Source organism: Citrus sinensis, chromosome 6 (assembly GCF_022201045.2).
Source record: "Citrus sinensis cultivar Valencia sweet orange chromosome 6, DVS_A1.0, whole genome shotgun sequence".
Taxonomy (NCBI): Eukaryota; Viridiplantae; Streptophyta; class Magnoliopsida; order Sapindales; family Rutaceae; genus Citrus; species Citrus sinensis.
Window position 1 is genome coordinate 20,060,433 of NC_068561.1, and position 19,236 is coordinate 20,079,668.

General features: G+C 36.0%; 1 protein-coding gene across 6 annotated transcripts; it reads left to right on the forward strand.

Annotated features, from left to right (window-relative positions):
- Positions 1–587: 587 nt before the first annotated feature.
- Positions 588–18,728, forward strand: LOC102614268 (ABC transporter G family member 22). 6 transcript variants are annotated; one of them, XM_025099969.2, is made up of 17 exons: positions 588–1,440; positions 2,813–2,956; positions 3,065–3,217; positions 3,401–3,516; positions 3,629–3,796; positions 3,928–4,152; positions 4,256–4,299; positions 11,631–11,836; positions 14,767–14,840; positions 15,378–15,613; positions 15,735–15,890; positions 16,069–16,252; positions 16,513–16,821; positions 16,944–17,231; positions 17,509–17,793; positions 17,875–17,982; positions 18,137–18,728. In XM_025099969.2, the coding sequence occupies exons 1-17, from the start codon at positions 588–590 to the stop codon at positions 18,356–18,358; spliced, it is 3,771 nt and encodes a 1,256-aa protein (XP_024955737.1). In that variant the 3' UTR covers positions 18,359–18,728. The 6 variants fall into 6 exon arrangements, with proteins under 6 accessions (XP_024955737.1, XP_052299163.1, XP_006481645.1 ...); XM_006481582.4 differs by lacking the exons at positions 588–1,440; positions 2,813–2,956; positions 3,065–3,217; ... (2 more) ...; positions 3,928–4,152; positions 4,256–4,299 and adding an exon at positions 10,710–10,855 and having other exon boundaries at positions 11,450–11,836; XM_025099970.2 differs by lacking the exons at positions 588–1,440; positions 2,813–2,956; positions 3,065–3,217; ... (2 more) ...; positions 3,928–4,152; positions 4,256–4,299 and adding an exon at positions 11,180–11,284 and having other exon boundaries at positions 11,450–11,836.
- The last annotated feature ends 508 nt before the right edge of the window (positions 18,729–19,236 follow it).

Below are 19,236 nucleotides of genomic sequence, written 5' to 3' on the forward strand. Positions count from 1 at the left end.
TTTAATTTTTTCTAAATCAGTAAATTTTTAATGCAATACCTTAAAAATATTAATGCGGAATTTTTTTTTTTGAGAAAATTTTCCATTCCTGGCCAAAGAAGTAATTTACTTAGATTATCGTTTCTAAATACAAAATATACAAGGTTAATTGATATTTTTATCCGGTTACACCATTTTGACCTTACCATATATAAATTGAAAGAGAATAATTAGTACTAGTACTGCTACATTCAAATGTATTCATAATTAGTACCATTTTGACCTTACCATGCATGCATTAAAATGTTAACGTAACCCCAAAAGAATAAAACCATTAAAAAAAAATTAAGTACATTTACAAATCATAATCATAATAGCAAGTAATAGAAGATAATGGATTCTTTGCCGATAAACACTCCCTCTCTCGGAAGAACAACCCTGTTCTGTTGTCCATGGCGTCTCCATTCTTGATTCTCATTCTATGTTCTTAGCAAGATTTGGAATTATTATTTATATTTGTATTTTTCTTTGTTTGATAAATTTTGAGATGATGGAATTAAAAGGAGAAAGAGAGGGTGATGATCTAAGCTAAGAGAATTAATATTTTGATGGGGAATACATGTGTAGGACCAAATCTTAACAGCAATGGATTCTTGCAATCTGTCACGGCAGCCGTGTGGCGGACGCGTCCGCCGGAAGATAGGCTGCCACCGCCTCCTAAAAATGAACCCTCTGACAATACTGAGCGATCCCTAAAAGCAAAAGATCAGTCAAAAGCTTCTGATACAGCACCAGCGCCGGCGCCGACGCCGACGCCGATTCAAAGCACGCCTCCTCCTCCTGTCAAAATTAACAATAACAGACAACCACCGGCACCAGTGCCACAGCAACAACAAGAACAATCCAAGAAACCTGCACATGTGAAGCGGATTTCGAGTGCCGGGTTGCAAGTTGGATCGGTATTAGGAAGGAAGACAGGGAATCTGAAAGAAATGTATAGCTTGGGACGCAAGTTAGGGCAAGGGCAATTCGGAACAACGTTTTTGTGTGTAGAGAAAGCAACCCAGAAAGAATTTGCTTGTAAATCTATAGCAAAGAGAAAGTTAACGACAGAGGAAGATGTTGAAGATGTAAGAAGAGAAATTCGGATAATGCATCACTTGGCGGGTCACCCGAATGTGATTCAGATTGTTGGGGCTTATGAAGATGCTGTTGCAGTTCACGTTGTGATGGAGCTCTGCGCCGGGGGAGAGCTTTTTGATAGGATTATACAGAGAGGGCATTACACGGAGAGAAAGGCAGCTGATCTAACGCGGATTATAGTTGGTGTTGTAGAAGCTTGTCATTCATTAGGTGTTATGCATAGAGATTTGAAGCCTGAAAATTTTCTTTTTATCAACCAACAAGAGGAGGCGCCGCTTAAAACCATAGATTTTGGACTATCAATGTTCTTTAGGCCAGGTTGGTCAATTTAATTTCATTTGTGTGTTCATTTTAAGCAAATTATAGGATTTCGAAGACTTAATTTTGCCTTTATTATGAATGTATAGTGACCCTTATCTATTTTCTTTCTTAATCTGAATGATTCCATCATTTTTTCTGTCATATGTACTTGTCGATTGATAGTTTCAAGGATCAGAAATTGTAGATTAAACTCATTATCCTTGAGGTGGGCTAGTTATCAATTGCGGGAATAGTCAGCTAAAAGGGCTAAGGAAATAGAGAGATCATAAATGGTCTTGGCTTTCTATGAACTGATAAATATATATTCAGTAGTCTTGTTTCTCTTTTTGAAGCAGATTCCTCCGAGGAAGCATTTATTAGTTAGTCTTGGTATTTGGAGGAACAGAGAAATTATGCTCAAGCACTCTTTTGAACAACTGTAGTTTTTGGCCACACATTCATGTACTTTTGAAGTGATAGATTCTGATTTCTGAAGTCCTAGACTTGTTCTGATTTATCCAAGGAATCACTCGTCAGTCAGTCTTGACATCTGGGGAAACTTAGAAGCAATGGTCAAAGCCATTTTTGGAGTAATGTCTGCAAAGATATTTTAGCCCTTGGTATGGTAGTCAATGGATACAATTGACGCATGGTAGCTGTGGCATTTTTGTGGTTAATTCACTATGTGGTGTGATAACGTTCTTCCATAATCCGCAGTTTGATAGTCAGATTTTCACAGGTTATTGTACACGAGTTAAGTTGAATACCCTATAGCTGATCTCGAAAAGGACTTACGTTTGCAGTTTGGCTTAGGCTTCATTTTCTTTTCTTTCAAAAGCAGAGGCCAAGCGTATTACACACTGGGCTTGTGAGAAACCTAAATGAACCCGGCTCATTGTGGCCTCGTAAAGTAGCAGTGCCTCCCATTGGTGATCGTGTTGCATGATGACTGTTAATATCAATAATTAACCTGGTTCTAAGCTGTGAGAATTACATTATTTGGTCTGGTCAAGGACTTCAATTTGGCATTCTGTAATATATTCTGCTATTGCTTTTTAAACTAACGGTGACTAGTTGTGAAATTAACAATGTGCTCAAGTAGCTTCTGAAAATTGTCCATGTATAAGAATATATCAGTTTCTTAGATTATGCCTTAAGTTTCTATAAATTACGTTATTATTGATTCAATGCTTTTGCTTTTGGATTGCTAAATGCAGTTAAGTTACACCTTGCCAATATCCTCTTCTTATGATTATCCCGTCCCTAGCCAGCATAGAGCCTCATCATAACCTTCGCTTCTGGAACTAACCAAAATTACTTTACTTTCCTCCTCCTTTGTGTATCAAAATCCTCGTTTGTGTTTCTGAGAACTGATTATTCATTCTTGCAGGTGAAACATTTTCGGATGTGGTGGGAAGCCCTTATTACGTCGCCCCAGAAGTGTTGCGGAAGCATTATGGTCCACAATGTGATGTGTGGAGTGCCGGGGTGATCGTTTACATTTTGCTGAGTGGAGTCCCTCCATTTTGGGATGGTGAGAATCTAATCATTCAAAACTTAATAACTTCTGCCTTTTTTTTTTAAACGATTCCAGGTGTATGACATATAATTTCTTATTTCGCTATGTTGTTTCCTCGATCAGAAACGGAGCAAGGAATATTCGAGCAGGTTTTGAAAGGTGATCTTGACTTTGTATCAGAACCATGGCCTAGTATATCTGATAGTGCAAAAGATCTGGTTCGCAGAATGCTTGTAAGGGACCCCAAGAAGCGTTTGACAGCACATGAAGTTCTGTGTGAGTCTTGTCATCTAATTTTCTTACAACCATTTTGAAATTTTCTTCAAGATTAAGGTTGTATGACACATGAACTTTGTAGAAGTCAGTCTTTCATTTTAACTACATAAGTTTGTTCTGTGTATTTGATCCATTTTTGAGCTATTAGCAATTAATTTAATGGTCCTTTCAATTCTTGTGCAGGCCATCCTTGGGTTCAGGTTGGTGGTGTAGCTCCGGATAAACCTCTAGATTCAGCTGTTCTATCTCGCCTGAAGCAATTTTCTGCCATGAACAAACTCAAGAAAATAGCCATCAGAGTTAGCAACTCTAGTTCTCACACTTATTCTTCAATTTCATTGAGATCCTCTGGGTTGTGACTTGCCAATTTGAGTTAATCTTCTTAAAACAAATACTTGCACATTTTTATAGGTCATTGCTGAAAGCCTATCCGAAGAGGAAATTGCAGGACTTAAAGAAATGTTCAAGATGATAGACACAGATAACAGCGGGTATATCACTCTTGAGGAACTGAAGAAGGGTTTGCAAAGAGTTGGTGCTAATCTCATGGATTCTGAAATTGACGGGTTAATGCAAGCGGTAGGTGTTTGTTTTATATTATAAGGGGAAATTTATGCATGTAAGGAGGAAGAATCAGAGCTACCATAACACTGAATTAGCCTAAATCCATTCCATTGTGGTCTCACTGATTTCACTTCGAAAAATTTCAGGGAGATATTGACAACAGTGGTACAATGGACTATGGCGAATTCATAGCTGCAATGCTTCATCTAAACAAAATCCAGAGGGAAGATCACATGTATGCAGCCTTCTCATACTTCGACAAAGATGGTAGCGGTTACATTACCCCAGATGAACTCCAAACAGCCTGTCAACAGTTTGGCTTAGATGATACGCAATTAGAAGATATAATACGGGAAGTTGACCAAGATAATGTAAATGCCTTATGTGCCAATTGCTTCTTCACGTTCTTAGGAACAAAAATATTGCTTACATTACCTTTAACACTTACGATTACCCCTTTTGTCCTCCTTGCAGGATGGTCGCATTGATTACAGTGAGTTTGTAGCAATGATGCAAGACTCTGGCTTGGGGAAGAAGGTCTTTAAGTAACTTGAGTGTTTTGCATTTATGGACAGCCTTCAAAGTTTCTTAAATGCTGGATCCGGGTATGCCAGAACAACGACATGCTTTCTTGTTGAATTTCGAGTGCCTACTTTTGTAAAGATCAGCTCATTTTAGTGTTTTCACAGTTCAGTTCAGCCTTCTGTTGGGTATATTCAATCAGATTAGATCATAATTCTTTTAAAAGTTGTATTGGAGCAGCATCATATTGTTCATAATATAAGCTCCCCACCTGCCCCCTTTTTTGGTTACTTCTTTTGGTCTGTGTATCTATAGATAGGAAATGAACCAGTTTCATTAATGGTGCTTCAGCGATCATGTGGTCGCTATTTACTCAATTTGTGTTTCTTTCTTCTTTGTTATCTTTCATCTTCTAGTGGTTGTTGATGCGTTTTTCAATCAAGTTTATTTTGTTTATTTAATTCAAGATATCGAATGTTTCGTGACTCAGTTTAATTGATGTTATATATTAATGATAATTTAGTTACCAATTTTATATTATCTTGATGTTTCCTATTGCCATCTTCATTTTCAAAGTCACCGGTTAATTAATATTCTCTCTAATTAATCGGTCTATTTGTGGCCAAGTCAGAAATTTTGAGAGATGCATGTTGAGAGAAGTTGTGGGAGAATTTAGATGAAAATTGTACTTATAACCTGAAGATGATGTATTTAATTTATTAGTAATTTTTTTATGAACCCATGGATAGAAGTAACTCTCCTTTGGAAAACGGGGGTGTCAATAGTATTAATGCGATATACCCATTTGAATTCATTACATGCATGTTATTAATTAGATCTAGTTGAAATAATCACATTTATAGTTATGATGACTCTTATCTTCATTCTCAAATTTATACAAGAGTGGAATTTAGCTTACGTGAGATATGGGGTCATAGTAGTTCGTTAAATTTTGCAACCACTGTTCACTGCAGTAAATCATTATAAAAAGTAATTTTGGAGGCCTCGTTTTCAAAGAATTACAATTGTTTCTCTCTCTCTCTCTTTTTCATTTCTCCCTGTTACTTAGAGTCGTAACAGTCCATCATATTTTACAATCGATGTTTACAGCTGTCCATTGTTACTAATTAGATGAGATTCAGATAATTCACATGGACTTGTGAATTCTGTCTATACGCCATTACTCCATGACACATAACATAAAAATCGTTAAAAGCTCAGAAGTGTACGGAATAGGAGAGGATATTAAACCAATTAGATGACTTTTGGATCCCTTCTTCTTTAGATATCTACCCGGCCTCCATTCATAAATATGGTTGCGAAATTACACCAATATTTATCCAATATTCAAGACGGCGTGAGTCTGAGCCCATACTAAAGGTAAGAGTTTTCTGTAATACCAATTGCTATATGAAGGTATAGGTAAAACTTACTCTTAAAACCAGCAAGTAAGAGAAAGATACCTATAAACTAATATAATCATTTATGCTCGTATATTTAATCCATTCGAGATTTAAGATCGCATGCATGCAACACAAGTGTGTGTGAACTAGGTATGATATTAGTCGATTTCATATCCAAAAACTGATCTCAGCCACCGTACGTCACAATTTAATGCGTGCTGTGTACATTTGTACGTACCTATATACCCATGTGGTTGTGGTACTAGCTTCAAGTACAATAGTGGCAAGTGGCAACCACGTCCCAAGGGTTTGTCATGTCACTTTTGCTTGATCATGCCAAGTCCCCAAGATGGCTACACTTACGTAGAAATGGCTTCGCCAATGGCATGTGCTTTTCTTATGGGTTGTTCGTTTCCCAAGAGTTTTAGTACGAAGCGAAAGCAACAATTGAAACCAACTTATTGCCATGCATGCTAGGGCAAAACTGCATGAGTTTGTCTTTTATGTGAGATTCATTGCTGCATGCATTAAACTTTAGGTTTCTAATCAAATTTGAAATACATTCCGTGCTGAAGTTTTAAGTTTCACATCACAAGTCATAAAATTCTTCTGCTTGTGAAATAATTGCAACTTTGTTATTTTATTAGTTTCTCTTTTGAATCCATCCATCTTGTACTCCGAATTTGTGTAAACTCGACATTGTATTACTGTTACATGTGCGCTCGCATATGACACGAATATATGATAATTATCGGGCCCTTTCAGATAATTGCTTGGTCCAAGTACAAAATTGGCAATACTATGTGCCCTTTAGGGTACGTCCTATGCCCTTTGGGGTACGCCTATGTCACTTTGCCATCTTGACCATATTACATGCATGCACTCACCCTGCAGGTTCTTCGAACCATCAATGTGAAATTGGATTCAATGGAATGCATGGCTGCTCAAAAGTTAGAGTAACTTGACTTTGTTTGTTTTTATAGAGTGATAGTACGAGAGGCGGAACTCACAATCTGACAAATTAACATGTTTTTTTTTTCTTTTTAGTAATATCATTAAGAATATTGTTTAAACGATATTATTGTAAAAGCAAAAAAAAAAATGGCAAGAATGTCATATAATTAATTAAATGAGCGATTAATTCAAAATATAAAGACTAAATGAATGTTTATCCTCTAAATAAGTATTTAAACTTAATGACACTTTCATTTATAAGCCAACTTTTAAGAGAGAATTTTATCCATAGTTCATAACATATAACTAAGTTTTCTATGAATTAATAACCAAATGACTGGTCGAATTTATCGAATTAGGTATAAATTGAGTTTTTTTTTTCATTATGTTACATAAATAAATAAATAACACGATTATAAAGTACTTATACAGAGAGCCATGTTAGTCTAGATTAGGGGTGGGTAAAATTTAAATTAATTTTTTAACCTCTTGTTTTATTTAAGATTCGAGCTTGAGTGATGGCCGCAAAATTAAAAGTAAACAATACGGGGTGAAAACTACTTGGATGAGCCCGTGGAACCAACTAATCTTGCTAAGCAAATTTATAGTAACGTTATATGTTTATTGGACAATGATCTTTAACTCAGCTATACATACATTGTAATTAAAACATTGAAACGCCGGCAACAAAGAATTTCAATTAACATACATACATGTGCGTGTGTGTATTGTGTTCAAGTAATGAATTTCTTCGTGTATACGTCTCTTCAATGCCTTCTCTTTTTTTTTTTTTTTTTTTCCAATTCAAAATGCAATTTATTAAATAACCTAGTATATAATATAGTACTATGTACCTTTATCATTTTTAACCTTATACATTAGGTCCAAAACACATGACCCTCGACCTAACATACACCATCTTTTTCGTTTCACCCATATACTTTTTTATTAACTTTCCAAAAACCACATCACACACTTCTCTGCAACCTTCGTTTTCAGAAAGAAAATTTACACCATTGACATCCTGGAACGTCAATTTCAAATTCAATCAGGACCACTTTGGTTTCTGGTTCTTACTCTGTACACAATGCATGGAAAATGAAAAAAAAAAAAGAGAAAAGTAACAGGGCGGTGCATTAGGTAAGGTTTTACTTTTAGCTTTTCATTGATTAAATTGATCGATCTCTCTTTATCAAATTGGCGCGTCACATCATCTACATTTGTATCAGCTGGCTGAGCTTGCAGACACCATGCACATAAATGCGTGGTACGTGTATTTTGTTTCTGTGTTCAATGACAGGTCAATGGGGAGTCTTTCTTCAACTTGGCAATGCCCTCTCTCACTCTCTTACATGCATTTTTTTTCTTTTTTAAATAAATTATAAATTACTTTTCTTCAAATGGGATTAACAAATAAAAGAATTATATGGAGAAATTTTTCTCCAAAAAAAATCGAGAAGTAATAACAAAAGTCGAAGTGGGTACATAACTGCATATTGGCATGTATGAAAGCCGTTTATTATTTTGTATGGGACAATTTTAATATTAATGTTAAAACGAAAATTTTCAATTCAAGAGATTTGGTATGAAAATGAAAATAATAGATAATCTTAGCCCATATAAACTAGTCTAATTGAATCGACACGTACGGAAATTAACAAAAATAGAAACAAATTATTGCCTAAATTCGTGCAAATTAAACCATCTCAATTTTTGATTCAAATGTGATTGATACGAATAGATAGATTCCATTTTGGATTCAATTTAGGACTTTTTCGTAAATGACGTATTTTTGCTTCTTACAAATATTTGGGTAATTGTTATTCAGTTTCAATTTTAATAGAAACAGAAAAAAAAAAGAAATTTCCAAAAAGGAATTCTTTTGTTGTGAAGATCTTAAGATACACGTGGAAGCAGCGGAAAGGTAAATGGGGGAGCAAATGGAGGTCCACGTGTCGAGGTTTCAGCCGGAGGTGAATCGCAGCCACCAGTTAGACGCTGAGGTGTCCCGATAGTGGATTCTAGAGTGTACACGTGGTGGGGGAATGACGGCTAAGCTAAAAAGCATTTTGTAACGAAAGTGGCTTAAATTGCTAAATCCATTTTCGGAGCTGGACCCAGCTAATGGGGTTGGGTTGGGGTTTGACTCTTAATCCGCCTTCTGTGTCTCTCTTCTCTCTGTCCATCAAAGTCACGTCCTTGTCACGTGGCTTGCCCTCAGTAAGGCGGCACCGCCCCTTTCTCACTCAAATTTTGGAGAACGTTGCATGCAAAAAGATAAAATGGCTCGAGGAAACGAAGAATTTAATAAACTTCTTTTGAATTTTTTTTTTCATATATTCCTTTATTTTTTTTATAAGTTTTTCTTCTTTTATATTTTCATTGAAAAAAGAGCCCCTTCGTTTTTTTTTTTCTATATATTTTCTTAAACATTAATAATAAATTTACATTATTCAAAATTACAAGCCATTCATTGCCCGAAAATGAAATAATACATTGGTATGCATGAAAATTATATATGGTGTTCCTAATATCATATTGTTGAGAAGAAGAGCAATTATAGATGTCATTAACATGGGGAATGATATCGAGAAAAATATTACCTAGAGATATCCAAATGCAATAAGAAAAGAGATATGACGGGACCGACACGTGGCGGTATGCCGTGGAAGTGGGGGTGAGCGAGCAAAGCAAACCAAAAACCAACCATGAAACAGCAAGGCCGGGAGACAGACAGCTCCTTATCGAGAACCACCAAATAAGTCCTTTTGGGGCCACCCTTCAAATTTTGTCCACACTCCCGTTTCAAGGCGACGCACCAGCCGGCCACTAGTCCTCTCAACTTGATTTTACTTTTATACCCTCACCCTCTTCCCCTAACTACTCTCGCTTCTTTTGGAATTTAATTATTTCCACCCTTAAGGATGAAGTTGCAGTGAGTCAGCGCGAGCCTTTTAGGGTTCGGAGTTCGGAAAAATTGCTAATTAAGCAGGCTGCTGATATGTACTCACACACGCATGAACACAGTGCTACTGCTGCCATTAATGAAGAGAGTGAACTGAAGACATCAAAATGGTCGGTTGCATGGTTAAGTACAAAAAAATAAAAACCCTCAACAATTTTCATAACTTTAACCTTATAACAAAATATACGAATGTTGCATCATGGCTAGCCAAAATTTTTTAATGTTATAGTCGTCTGTGATGCTCGATCGGCCGCCAGCCGGACATTATGGAACTTTCAGCAAATTTTAAGTTTAAGTTTGCATTTTATAATATAATGAGAATATCTATGTCAAAATGTATCTGTGTGTGTGAGGGTGTGTGTATAGTATTCATTGAAACTGAATGAGATGAGATAAATATGAATATGATGATAAATTCTAATGAATATAATAATGATAATTAATGACCATGATAACCAAGTTTACGTTATAATCATTACATGCATGTAACATTTACATTTTTTTTATTCAATATAACACTATCAAACGGGAATATGCCATAAATAGTTTTTAACTTACATGAAAACTTATATGTAAACCTCAATTCAGAGAGAAACACTAAATTAATTTGAACGAACTTCCAAAAATTCAGCTTCCCTCTTGAGCAGGGAACATAAGATCAGCGCACAACCTCATATTACATGCATGGTCCTCTCTGGTCTACCAAACAACTCATACCGTCAATTAGATTAGGGTTACATGACAATCCATTATAATTAGACGGCACATCAAATTCCTAATAAGGTTGAAAAATCATTATTGCCAAAAAGATGTGTAAAATATTGACTCCAAGATTGACGCCGGTCGACGTCAAAAATGTCCCTGATTTTAAAATCAAGCTAAAAAAAACACAATTACAAAACGTCCGAACACGTGTACGGCAACGATGATTGGACTAAATGAATGCGATTGATGCTAGATGCATCCAATCTTTTAACTTTATGTTATGAAGTCACGTTATTATCAAAGTTATGGGATTATGGGATCACCCGTAAAATTACCAATATATCGAAGGGTGTTCTGGTAACTTTATCCTCCCCCATAATTGCTTATTAATATATAACTGGTTGCACCAGTGAGCTTCGTCACAGTTTGAGTTGATCAGTCTGACAACCACATAATTCTACAAACCAAAAACAGGTTGCTTCCCAAGTGTTTTCTTCAACCACCATTCCTTCCTGGTTGCAAAAGGTATCAACAATCTTGTTATTAATGTTTTAATTAGTTTTTGCTTGCACTGTTTCTACAAAACAATTCTCGGTGCAACACTCGCTCAAGCTCACTCGTTTCAATAAAGCATTTCTCCTCCTTGCACTCCAATCATGTTTGAGTATTTTGTAATGAATTTGATCATTGTAATTCAATCTGGTTATATATATTTTTCTTTTCTTTGGGGGGGTTCTTTTCTTTTTTTAAAAAAAAATTCATTTCTATTATGATTTGCTTCGAATTACAAGCCTCCATTATGGCTTCCACCTCATCGAAAACCAAAAAAAAAAAAAAAAAAAACTACATAGTTAGTCTCTTCATTTTTCCAATCTAATCAAATTCTTTTGCTTCTAGTTGAGTTCAGTTTGTCAAATTAAAACTGATTGAGTGTGCATGTCCACGTGGAGTGAGGTATATTAATTAATTATCTTTACTATGAACAATTATGGCATTTAAGGTTATGTTCGGTTACATTTTCGGTTAAGCTACCATTTTCAGAATCTCATTGTTCTTACATAATTAATACAAAATGTCCATAAGAAGAATAAAATCTCATTTGTATTCTCATGACATCAGTGCTTAACATGGAGAAACCAGTTAGCTCAACCAGTTTGGCGAGAACAAAATCAGACCAGTTAGTGGAAACACTATCGGCGGCATTCAAATCTCCGGTATCGAGCGAGACCGCCGGAGCATCTGACGGCGGTGGGACTCTCTCGAGGAAGTCTAGCCGTCGGATGATGACGGCGGCATCGCCGGGACGCGCCGGCGCCAGTGGGAGAAACACGCACATTAGGAAGTCAAGAAGTGCACAGCTGAAGCTAGAGTTGGATGAAGTGAGCAGCGGTGCTGCTCTTAGTAGAGCTTCTAGTGCCAGCTTAGGCCTCTCATTTTCCTTCACCGGATTCACCATGCCGCCGGACGAAATCGCCGATTCGAAACCGTTCAGTGATGATGATATACGTAAGTTCTTTCTTTCTTTCTTTTTTTTTTTTTTTTGAGTGTATATATTTTATGAAATTATTTGTGTATTCTTAAAATTTTGTGGTCCTGTAGGGCTTTGCATGTGAATTAGGTGTCTTTATATTAAAGTCATGAAATGTGGGTGGCTTTAGCATATTTGTCATAGGAGAGTAGATATTTTTTTGTCAAAGAAAAGCGAAAAATTAGATGAGACATGGAAACCAATCTTTGAATTATTTCTCAACTAAAAGTTTGAACCTATATGATGTATGGTGTAAAAATCTTAAGATAATTTGACAATGGGAGCGTGATTTTGTAAAAGCACTTTTAAAAACTCTTCTGAAAATGGTACATCTTCACTCAAATGTGTTTTTTGGAATCCAAAGTGCTTAATTTTACCCATTATCATGAAGCATATCTTTCTTGCAATAAAAAAAATAATCTCAAATTTTATCTTACGATAGAAAAAATAAATCTCAAACTTTATACAAAAGAATAAACAATTTCTTTTGGTGAGACGGGGTAAGTAATTATGGTTATTTTGTGATTTAAAGTACAAGCTAATTCATTTATAATCTAGTGGGAAAGTAAAGAGTGATGATACTTTGAATTTGAACGACCAAATGATTGATGTTTAAGAGAAATAGAAAGTTAGGCAAAGGATATATATGATGACCAATTATATATATATATATATATATAATCAACATGGAACAAGAAAAACTTCCTTTTTAGGCTATTATTATGAAATGAAAGTAAAAAATTGGCCCTCAGTTGCTCAAATAAAAAATGTTTTATCATTTATCAACCTTCTAAAATTTCTTTTTTTTTTCTCTTTTTTGATAAAAATTCAAGATCATGGCTACAATTGAATTTGAAATTGGTCACATTAAACTCAAATTAATGTAAAATTTAATTTTTCCCATCGTCACCTTGGCATAGTGTGAACTAAACAATTTTAATTATAATAAAACGGGCCATTTTAGCACTTACAAGTGTTCAAATTTTGATTTTTCTTAGTAGGGAATCTAATGATCTCAGTCCGCACGGGACTTAATTATTTGGCAATAATAAGAGGTCAAAATATAGTTTCGTTGTTCCCATCAAATTTATCAGGTTTTGAAAAACTGATAATGGGCCTTACACGTATTGGAATTAAAAAAAGAAAAAAAAGAGTCATTATTGGCCGAGACCAAAATCTTCCGTCACCTTTCCAATAATTGTTGAACTGAATATGTATAAATAAGCAAAAGTGCTAATTATACCAAACTCGACATTATCTCATAAACAACCCTTTGCTCTACCCAAATTTGTCCATTAAGAAGTGGGTCATGAACATTTTGAGATGCTAACACATATAAAGTTATGTAGGATATCATTTTTTTTTATCACGTTCTACACAATTATTTGATAAAGTTATTTCATGCATATATTTATTTTAAATCACGGATCATAATAATGATTATAGGATGAAGGGAATAAATATATTTCGAATCTAATACGTATATTTTATAGTATAACCTAAAACTCTATCGAACATTAATTTAACTCATATCTACCTTTATTTATGTTGTGACATAGAACTGTGTAGTTTACTTGTGCATGCAACAAAAGCTGGTAACCAATCTGAAGGGTAACTTTAAGATGCTGGTGTTTTTTACTGTGTTGAAGCTTGATGAGTCTTGGCTTTAGTGACATCTGACTTGTGGCAAGCTTGATGAGTCTTGGCTTTAGTGATATGTGACTTATGGCTTGAATTCTATTACAATTTGCTTCACCCTTTGCATGATTGAATTTGATTGCTGCCTTAGAAAACTTTTTTTTTTTTTTAATCTTGTTGATAACTGCCTTAGAAAGCTTGGTACTTGTGATCAATTGCTTGCTTCTTGTACTTTGTCGTGTTTATATGCTAGACTTACTTCACTTGTTTGCTTTGTTTTGACTTGCTCCTTACTTGATTGCTTTGCTCCTGCTTGCTCTGCTTTTCTTCACTTGCCTTCTTCATTTAAGCTTGATATTCTCTTAGATGTTAGGCTTGGGCATTTTTCATGAGTTGGTCAATTCTAAGGGCTTGGCCTATTTGGTATGTGTTGCGTGTAATTAGCATATTTAGGTACTTAGGTATGTCATATGTGCTGGATTTACCGATTTAATTAGCTTGTTTAGACATATTCTAGATCTAATTTGTTCATACACAAAATTATAATCAAAGTCTTAACACCTAACTTTTTTAATTATTTAATAAGGTTTGTACGATAATGTGTATTACCACAATTTCAAAGGGAACGAGTCTCAAAGGCTCCAATTCGTGTTCCCATCATATTAGGCTATAATTTTTTGAGTTAATAGACGTATACCTAGAGTAGGCCATAGATCTTCGGTCCCGAATATTTGTTGCTTTTTATTTTTTGGCCCCCAAAAACTTTAAAGTCACCACGTCAGCTCATAATAAGCAGGAGACACTGCACATGTTTTGACAACTGAAAAATACCAGAGAAATTAGTCATATTGGGGTCCCAAATGTTGGGTGAAAGTTTCATTCTGAACAGAAAGAGATTGGATAATATCCAGAAAAGTTGATTGACTTATAACGTAGTATTAAATGCTGATTTTAACATAGGCTCAATTAATTCCTCTTTTCTCGGCCTCACTCACTGTCACTTGTTTTGTGACATTGAAAATAAGCTTTGACTTCTAGTAAATAATATCTAATAATAAAACTAGGACGATAATGATAGATTCTTAATAATTTTACTTGATTTTGCGCTTCTGGGAGATTATTACTATCCGAGCATGAGCAGTGTTTGTAGCATTGAAAATGGTATACTTTCAATCTCTGAACGTGCATGTTCCAATAAATATAATCATTTTAATGGATTCATGTATTGTTTATTAAAATAATAAACATTACTGTATCATGACGGTTGCAGCTGAGGATATTGAAGCTGGCACAAGAGAAAGGCCAAAGTTTCAGACAGAGCCCACGTTGCCAATTTATCTAAAGGTAACATAATTCGCCATACATGCAGAGTCCTGAGTTTCCCTTTCATAAGTTCTTTGATTTTTCAACTGCATTTTCCGGCGTCGAAAACTGGCAATCGTTATTGGCAAGAGCATTGATATTTTTGATACTATGTATTTGGACAGGCAAAGGCTGGAGAATTTATCTAGCGATCCCACGTTTGCAAGTCCATAGAACATGGCTAGCATGGTCTCAGATTCAGTCTTGTACAGATAGAAGTTCCATAGTATGTAACACTTTTTGTGCAAGACTTTCCCTTCTTTCCAACCAAACAAAGCCATAAATGATTCTAGTGATGATGTGTTTGTTAGTTTCTGAGTCTGCAAAGTCGTTTTCGTTTGTTTTCGAGTCTACATAGTACGTACGGTCACAGCTTTGCTTTTGGAAAGAAGGGTATGAATGAACAGTTTCAACAATGTTGTGTAAATATGTTGTCATACAAACAAGAGCTACAAATAGTTTCTGATCAAGTGTTGCAAGAAATAAGTGAAAGTTCATTCTTATCCTGTAATTTTGCAGTTCACAGATGTGACATACAAGGTGATTCTCAAAGGGATGACTAGTAGCGAGGAGAAGGATATCCTGAATGGGATAACTGGTTCGGTGAATCCCGGGGAGGTTCTGGCACTTATGGGACCGTCGGGAAGTGGAAAGACAACGCTTCTTAATCTGCTCAGTGGCAGGCTGATGGAGCCTACTGTTGGTGGCTCGATTACTTACAATGATCATCCTTATTCCAAGTCCCTAAAAAGCAAGTAAGAATATAATGGTTCTATTATTTACATTACTTGGAAAAGACCATAGGATAAATGAAGAAATGTTTTAACATATAACAGAAATCTATGGTCAGTCAGTTAACTTGAATCAAAACGACAGGATTGGATTTGTGACTCAAGATGATGTCTTGTTTCCTCACCTCACGGTGAAAGAAACGCTGACATATGCAGCTCTCCTTCGACTGCCAAATACATTAACGAAACAGCAGAAGGAAAAAAGAGCCATAGATGTTATCAATGAGCTAGGCCTGGAGAGGTAAATTTCGCTTTCCCCTTGATAGTATTTGAATCCTGCAGTTACTGGTAGTCATTTGGTCGTGATTGACAGTAAAAACAGGTGCAATAATTTTGATCTAATAAGATCCTAGCAAGCATAATCTTTCCCAATTCATTTCCTATAGTTCATCAATAATAAGAAATATTGATGTCTACAGGTGCCAAGACACTATGATTGGCGGCTCCTTTGTCCGTGGAGTGTCAGGTGGGGAGAGAAAGAGGGTTTGTATAGGGAACGAGATCATAATCAACCCTTCCCTTCTGTTCCTCGATGAACCAACCTCTGGCTTGGATTCTACAACTGCATTAAGGACTGTTCAGATGTTACAAGACATTGCAGAGGTTTGAAATTCATATTTTTATTTTTTATTATTATTATTATTATTATTATTATTATTATTATTGTCTATTTACCTGTTAAAAGATTTTCCTGCTGCTGATTCCCTATGACATCAGCATCTATTTTGGTAACTATGCACTTTTGCTCTAGGAAAACTTCACATTGAAATCTGTGGAGCTTATTCGCCAAACAAGCGGAAGAAAGAAAAGAAAAAAAAAGTACAGCCACTTTGTTTTACTAACTTGTTGCAATCTCGTTCCAGGCTGGGAAAACGGTGGTGACCACAATCCACCAGCCATCAAGTAGACTCTTCCATAAGTTCGACAAACTGATACTTCTTGGAAAAGGAAGCTTGCTTTACTTCGGAAAAGCATCAGAAGCAATGGCGTATTTTTCATCAATAGGATGTTCTCCTCAAATTGCCATGAACCCGGCAGAGTTCTTACTCGACCTTGCAAACGGGAACCTACACGATGTTTCTGTACCATCAGAACTACAGGATAGAGTGCAAACGGAGAATTCAGAAAACGACACGGCAAATGGGAAACCAACTCCGGCAATTGTGCATGAGGTAAAGTTTAATCATTCTATTGAATGCCAAGATGCAGAATGCTTCAACAGACAGAAACAGACTCTTGTAATTTGCAAGTTCATACACAAACTTTCATGGTCTAACATCTAAAATAAAAGCAGTATCTTGTGGAGGCCTATGAGACGCGAGTTGCAGAAAACGAGAAGAAGAAACTTATGGCTCCTATTCCTCTTGATGAAGAAATAAAGGCAAAAGTGTCATCTCCAAAGCGAAATTGGGGGGCAAGCTGGATTCAACAATATACCATATTGTTCAGGAGAGGAATTAAAGAACACCGACATGACTATTTTAGCTGGTTGAGGATCACTCAAGTTCTTGCTACTGCAGTCATATTGGGATTACTCTGGTGGCAGTCGGACAGTAAAAGCCCCAAAGGTCTGGAAGATCAGGTACATAATTTGTTTTGTTGGAGCATACAACTTCCCTCACCAATAGTATTCAATCATCTCTGATTTTTAACCCCTAATCATGGTAAGAAGACAAGAGGTTTACTAGATACGAAAAGGGTGAAAAAGAGCAAATAAAAAAAATAAGATACTCCTGGGAATTTTTTACTTTTAGCAGTAAATTAAATTTCACCCTGGGGGATGCCTGCATTAGTCCGAAAATGGAATGCAAACTTTTCTGAGATTAACCTCGCTGGAAACTAACCTTCCATCATTGCAGGCTGGGTTGCTTTTCTTCATCGCTGTCTTCTGGTCATTCTTTCCCATCTTCACTGCAATCTTCACATTTCCTCAAGAAAGGGCCATGCTGAGCAAGGAAAGAGCAGCCGACATGTATAGACTAAGTGCATACTTTCTTGCTAGAACTACAAGCGATCTTCCGCTTAATCTGGTGCTGCCAGTACTTTTCCTTGTTATCGTCTACTTCATGGCAGGCTTGAGAATGGGCGCTGGTCCATTTTTCCTAAGCATGCTTACAGTTTTTCTCAGCATTGTTGCAGCTCAGGTATGTCCCTTCATAACTACTGACAAGATTAACCATACATAACTTGATCATGTAATCCACTAAGGTTGGCTGCCGTGGCAGGGACTTGGACTAGCTATAGGCGCTATACTAATGGACTTAAAAAAGGCTACCACCTTGGCTTCAGTAACTATAATGACCTTCATGCTCGCTGGTGGTTACTTTGTCCAGGTAAGCAAGCCGACTCTTCATCCACAATCTCTTGTATATGAACGTATAGTCCAGTGTAAAATATGATTTAGTAACAATAACAAAAATTTAATTTTCAGAGCTGCCAGATGCATCCAATGATGAAAATAATAATCCACTGTTTTCAATGTTGTAGGAAGTTCCAGTTTTCATATCCTGGATCCGTTATATGTCTTTCAACTATCATACTTACAAGATTCTTCTCAAGATTCAGTATGCAGACATCTCACCAACAGTAAATGGAATGAGAACAGACAGTAGTTTTAGAGAAGTTTGCGCCTTGGTAGCAATGGTTTTTGGCTACCGTCTCCTGGCATACCTTTCTCTGAGGAAGATGAAGCTCCACTTTGGAGCTTAGACGATAACAATTTTTCAAGGGAACATACATAAACCCGGACACATAGCTTCCGCATTCCTCGATCTTTTGCAAGTGCTGTAAGCCTGTAACGAGAAGGCTCCAGTTCCAGAGTTGAAATCTGATATTAGCAATAACACCACATCCGGATAATTTGATTTGTCCGCATGTAACTGGTGTCAATAGGAATATTATATCCTAGACACGAATGTGGATTTTTGTGCGCCGAGGATTCCTCATAAATGTTCCTTCCCTAATGAAAATTTAATTATGTAGTACTGAGATAAACTGATGAATTCTAGACAACTTAGCAGGAGAGCGGGTAGGCTGTATGCATATTTTTACCAGCAATTTAAAGACTTAATTGCCTCAATGGCTATGGCAGTATGCAAATCTCAGCGATGTTAATTTCTTGATTAACTTTTGATCTTAGGTCAATGACATATAATAACCAAGATTATTCGTCAAATCCAACAATAAATGCAGATAGTTATGATAGACGATACATTTACACGAAAAATCCCAAAAAAAAAAAAACACTTGACCAAGTGCATTATGAAAGTAAAGTATCAAGAAAGAAACAACCATGGAAAAGAAGGTATATAGAAACAAAGACACGGAGTTACATCCAAATTCTACTCACAATGAACAGATGATCATTTCGCCAAGATCAAATCCAAAACTTGCTACCAACACTAGATTTTACTCGACACTTCTCTCCATAGAAGTGTACTCTTCTCACTTTATCATGGGATCCATAAATTACACTGCGCAGAACATCTTCGAGGCATGATGATACAACTCTGCAGCTTAGAGTTTATATCAACGAATTACACTTTTCGAGTAAGTGCTAACTCCAGCAAAAACCCAGAAAAAGAATT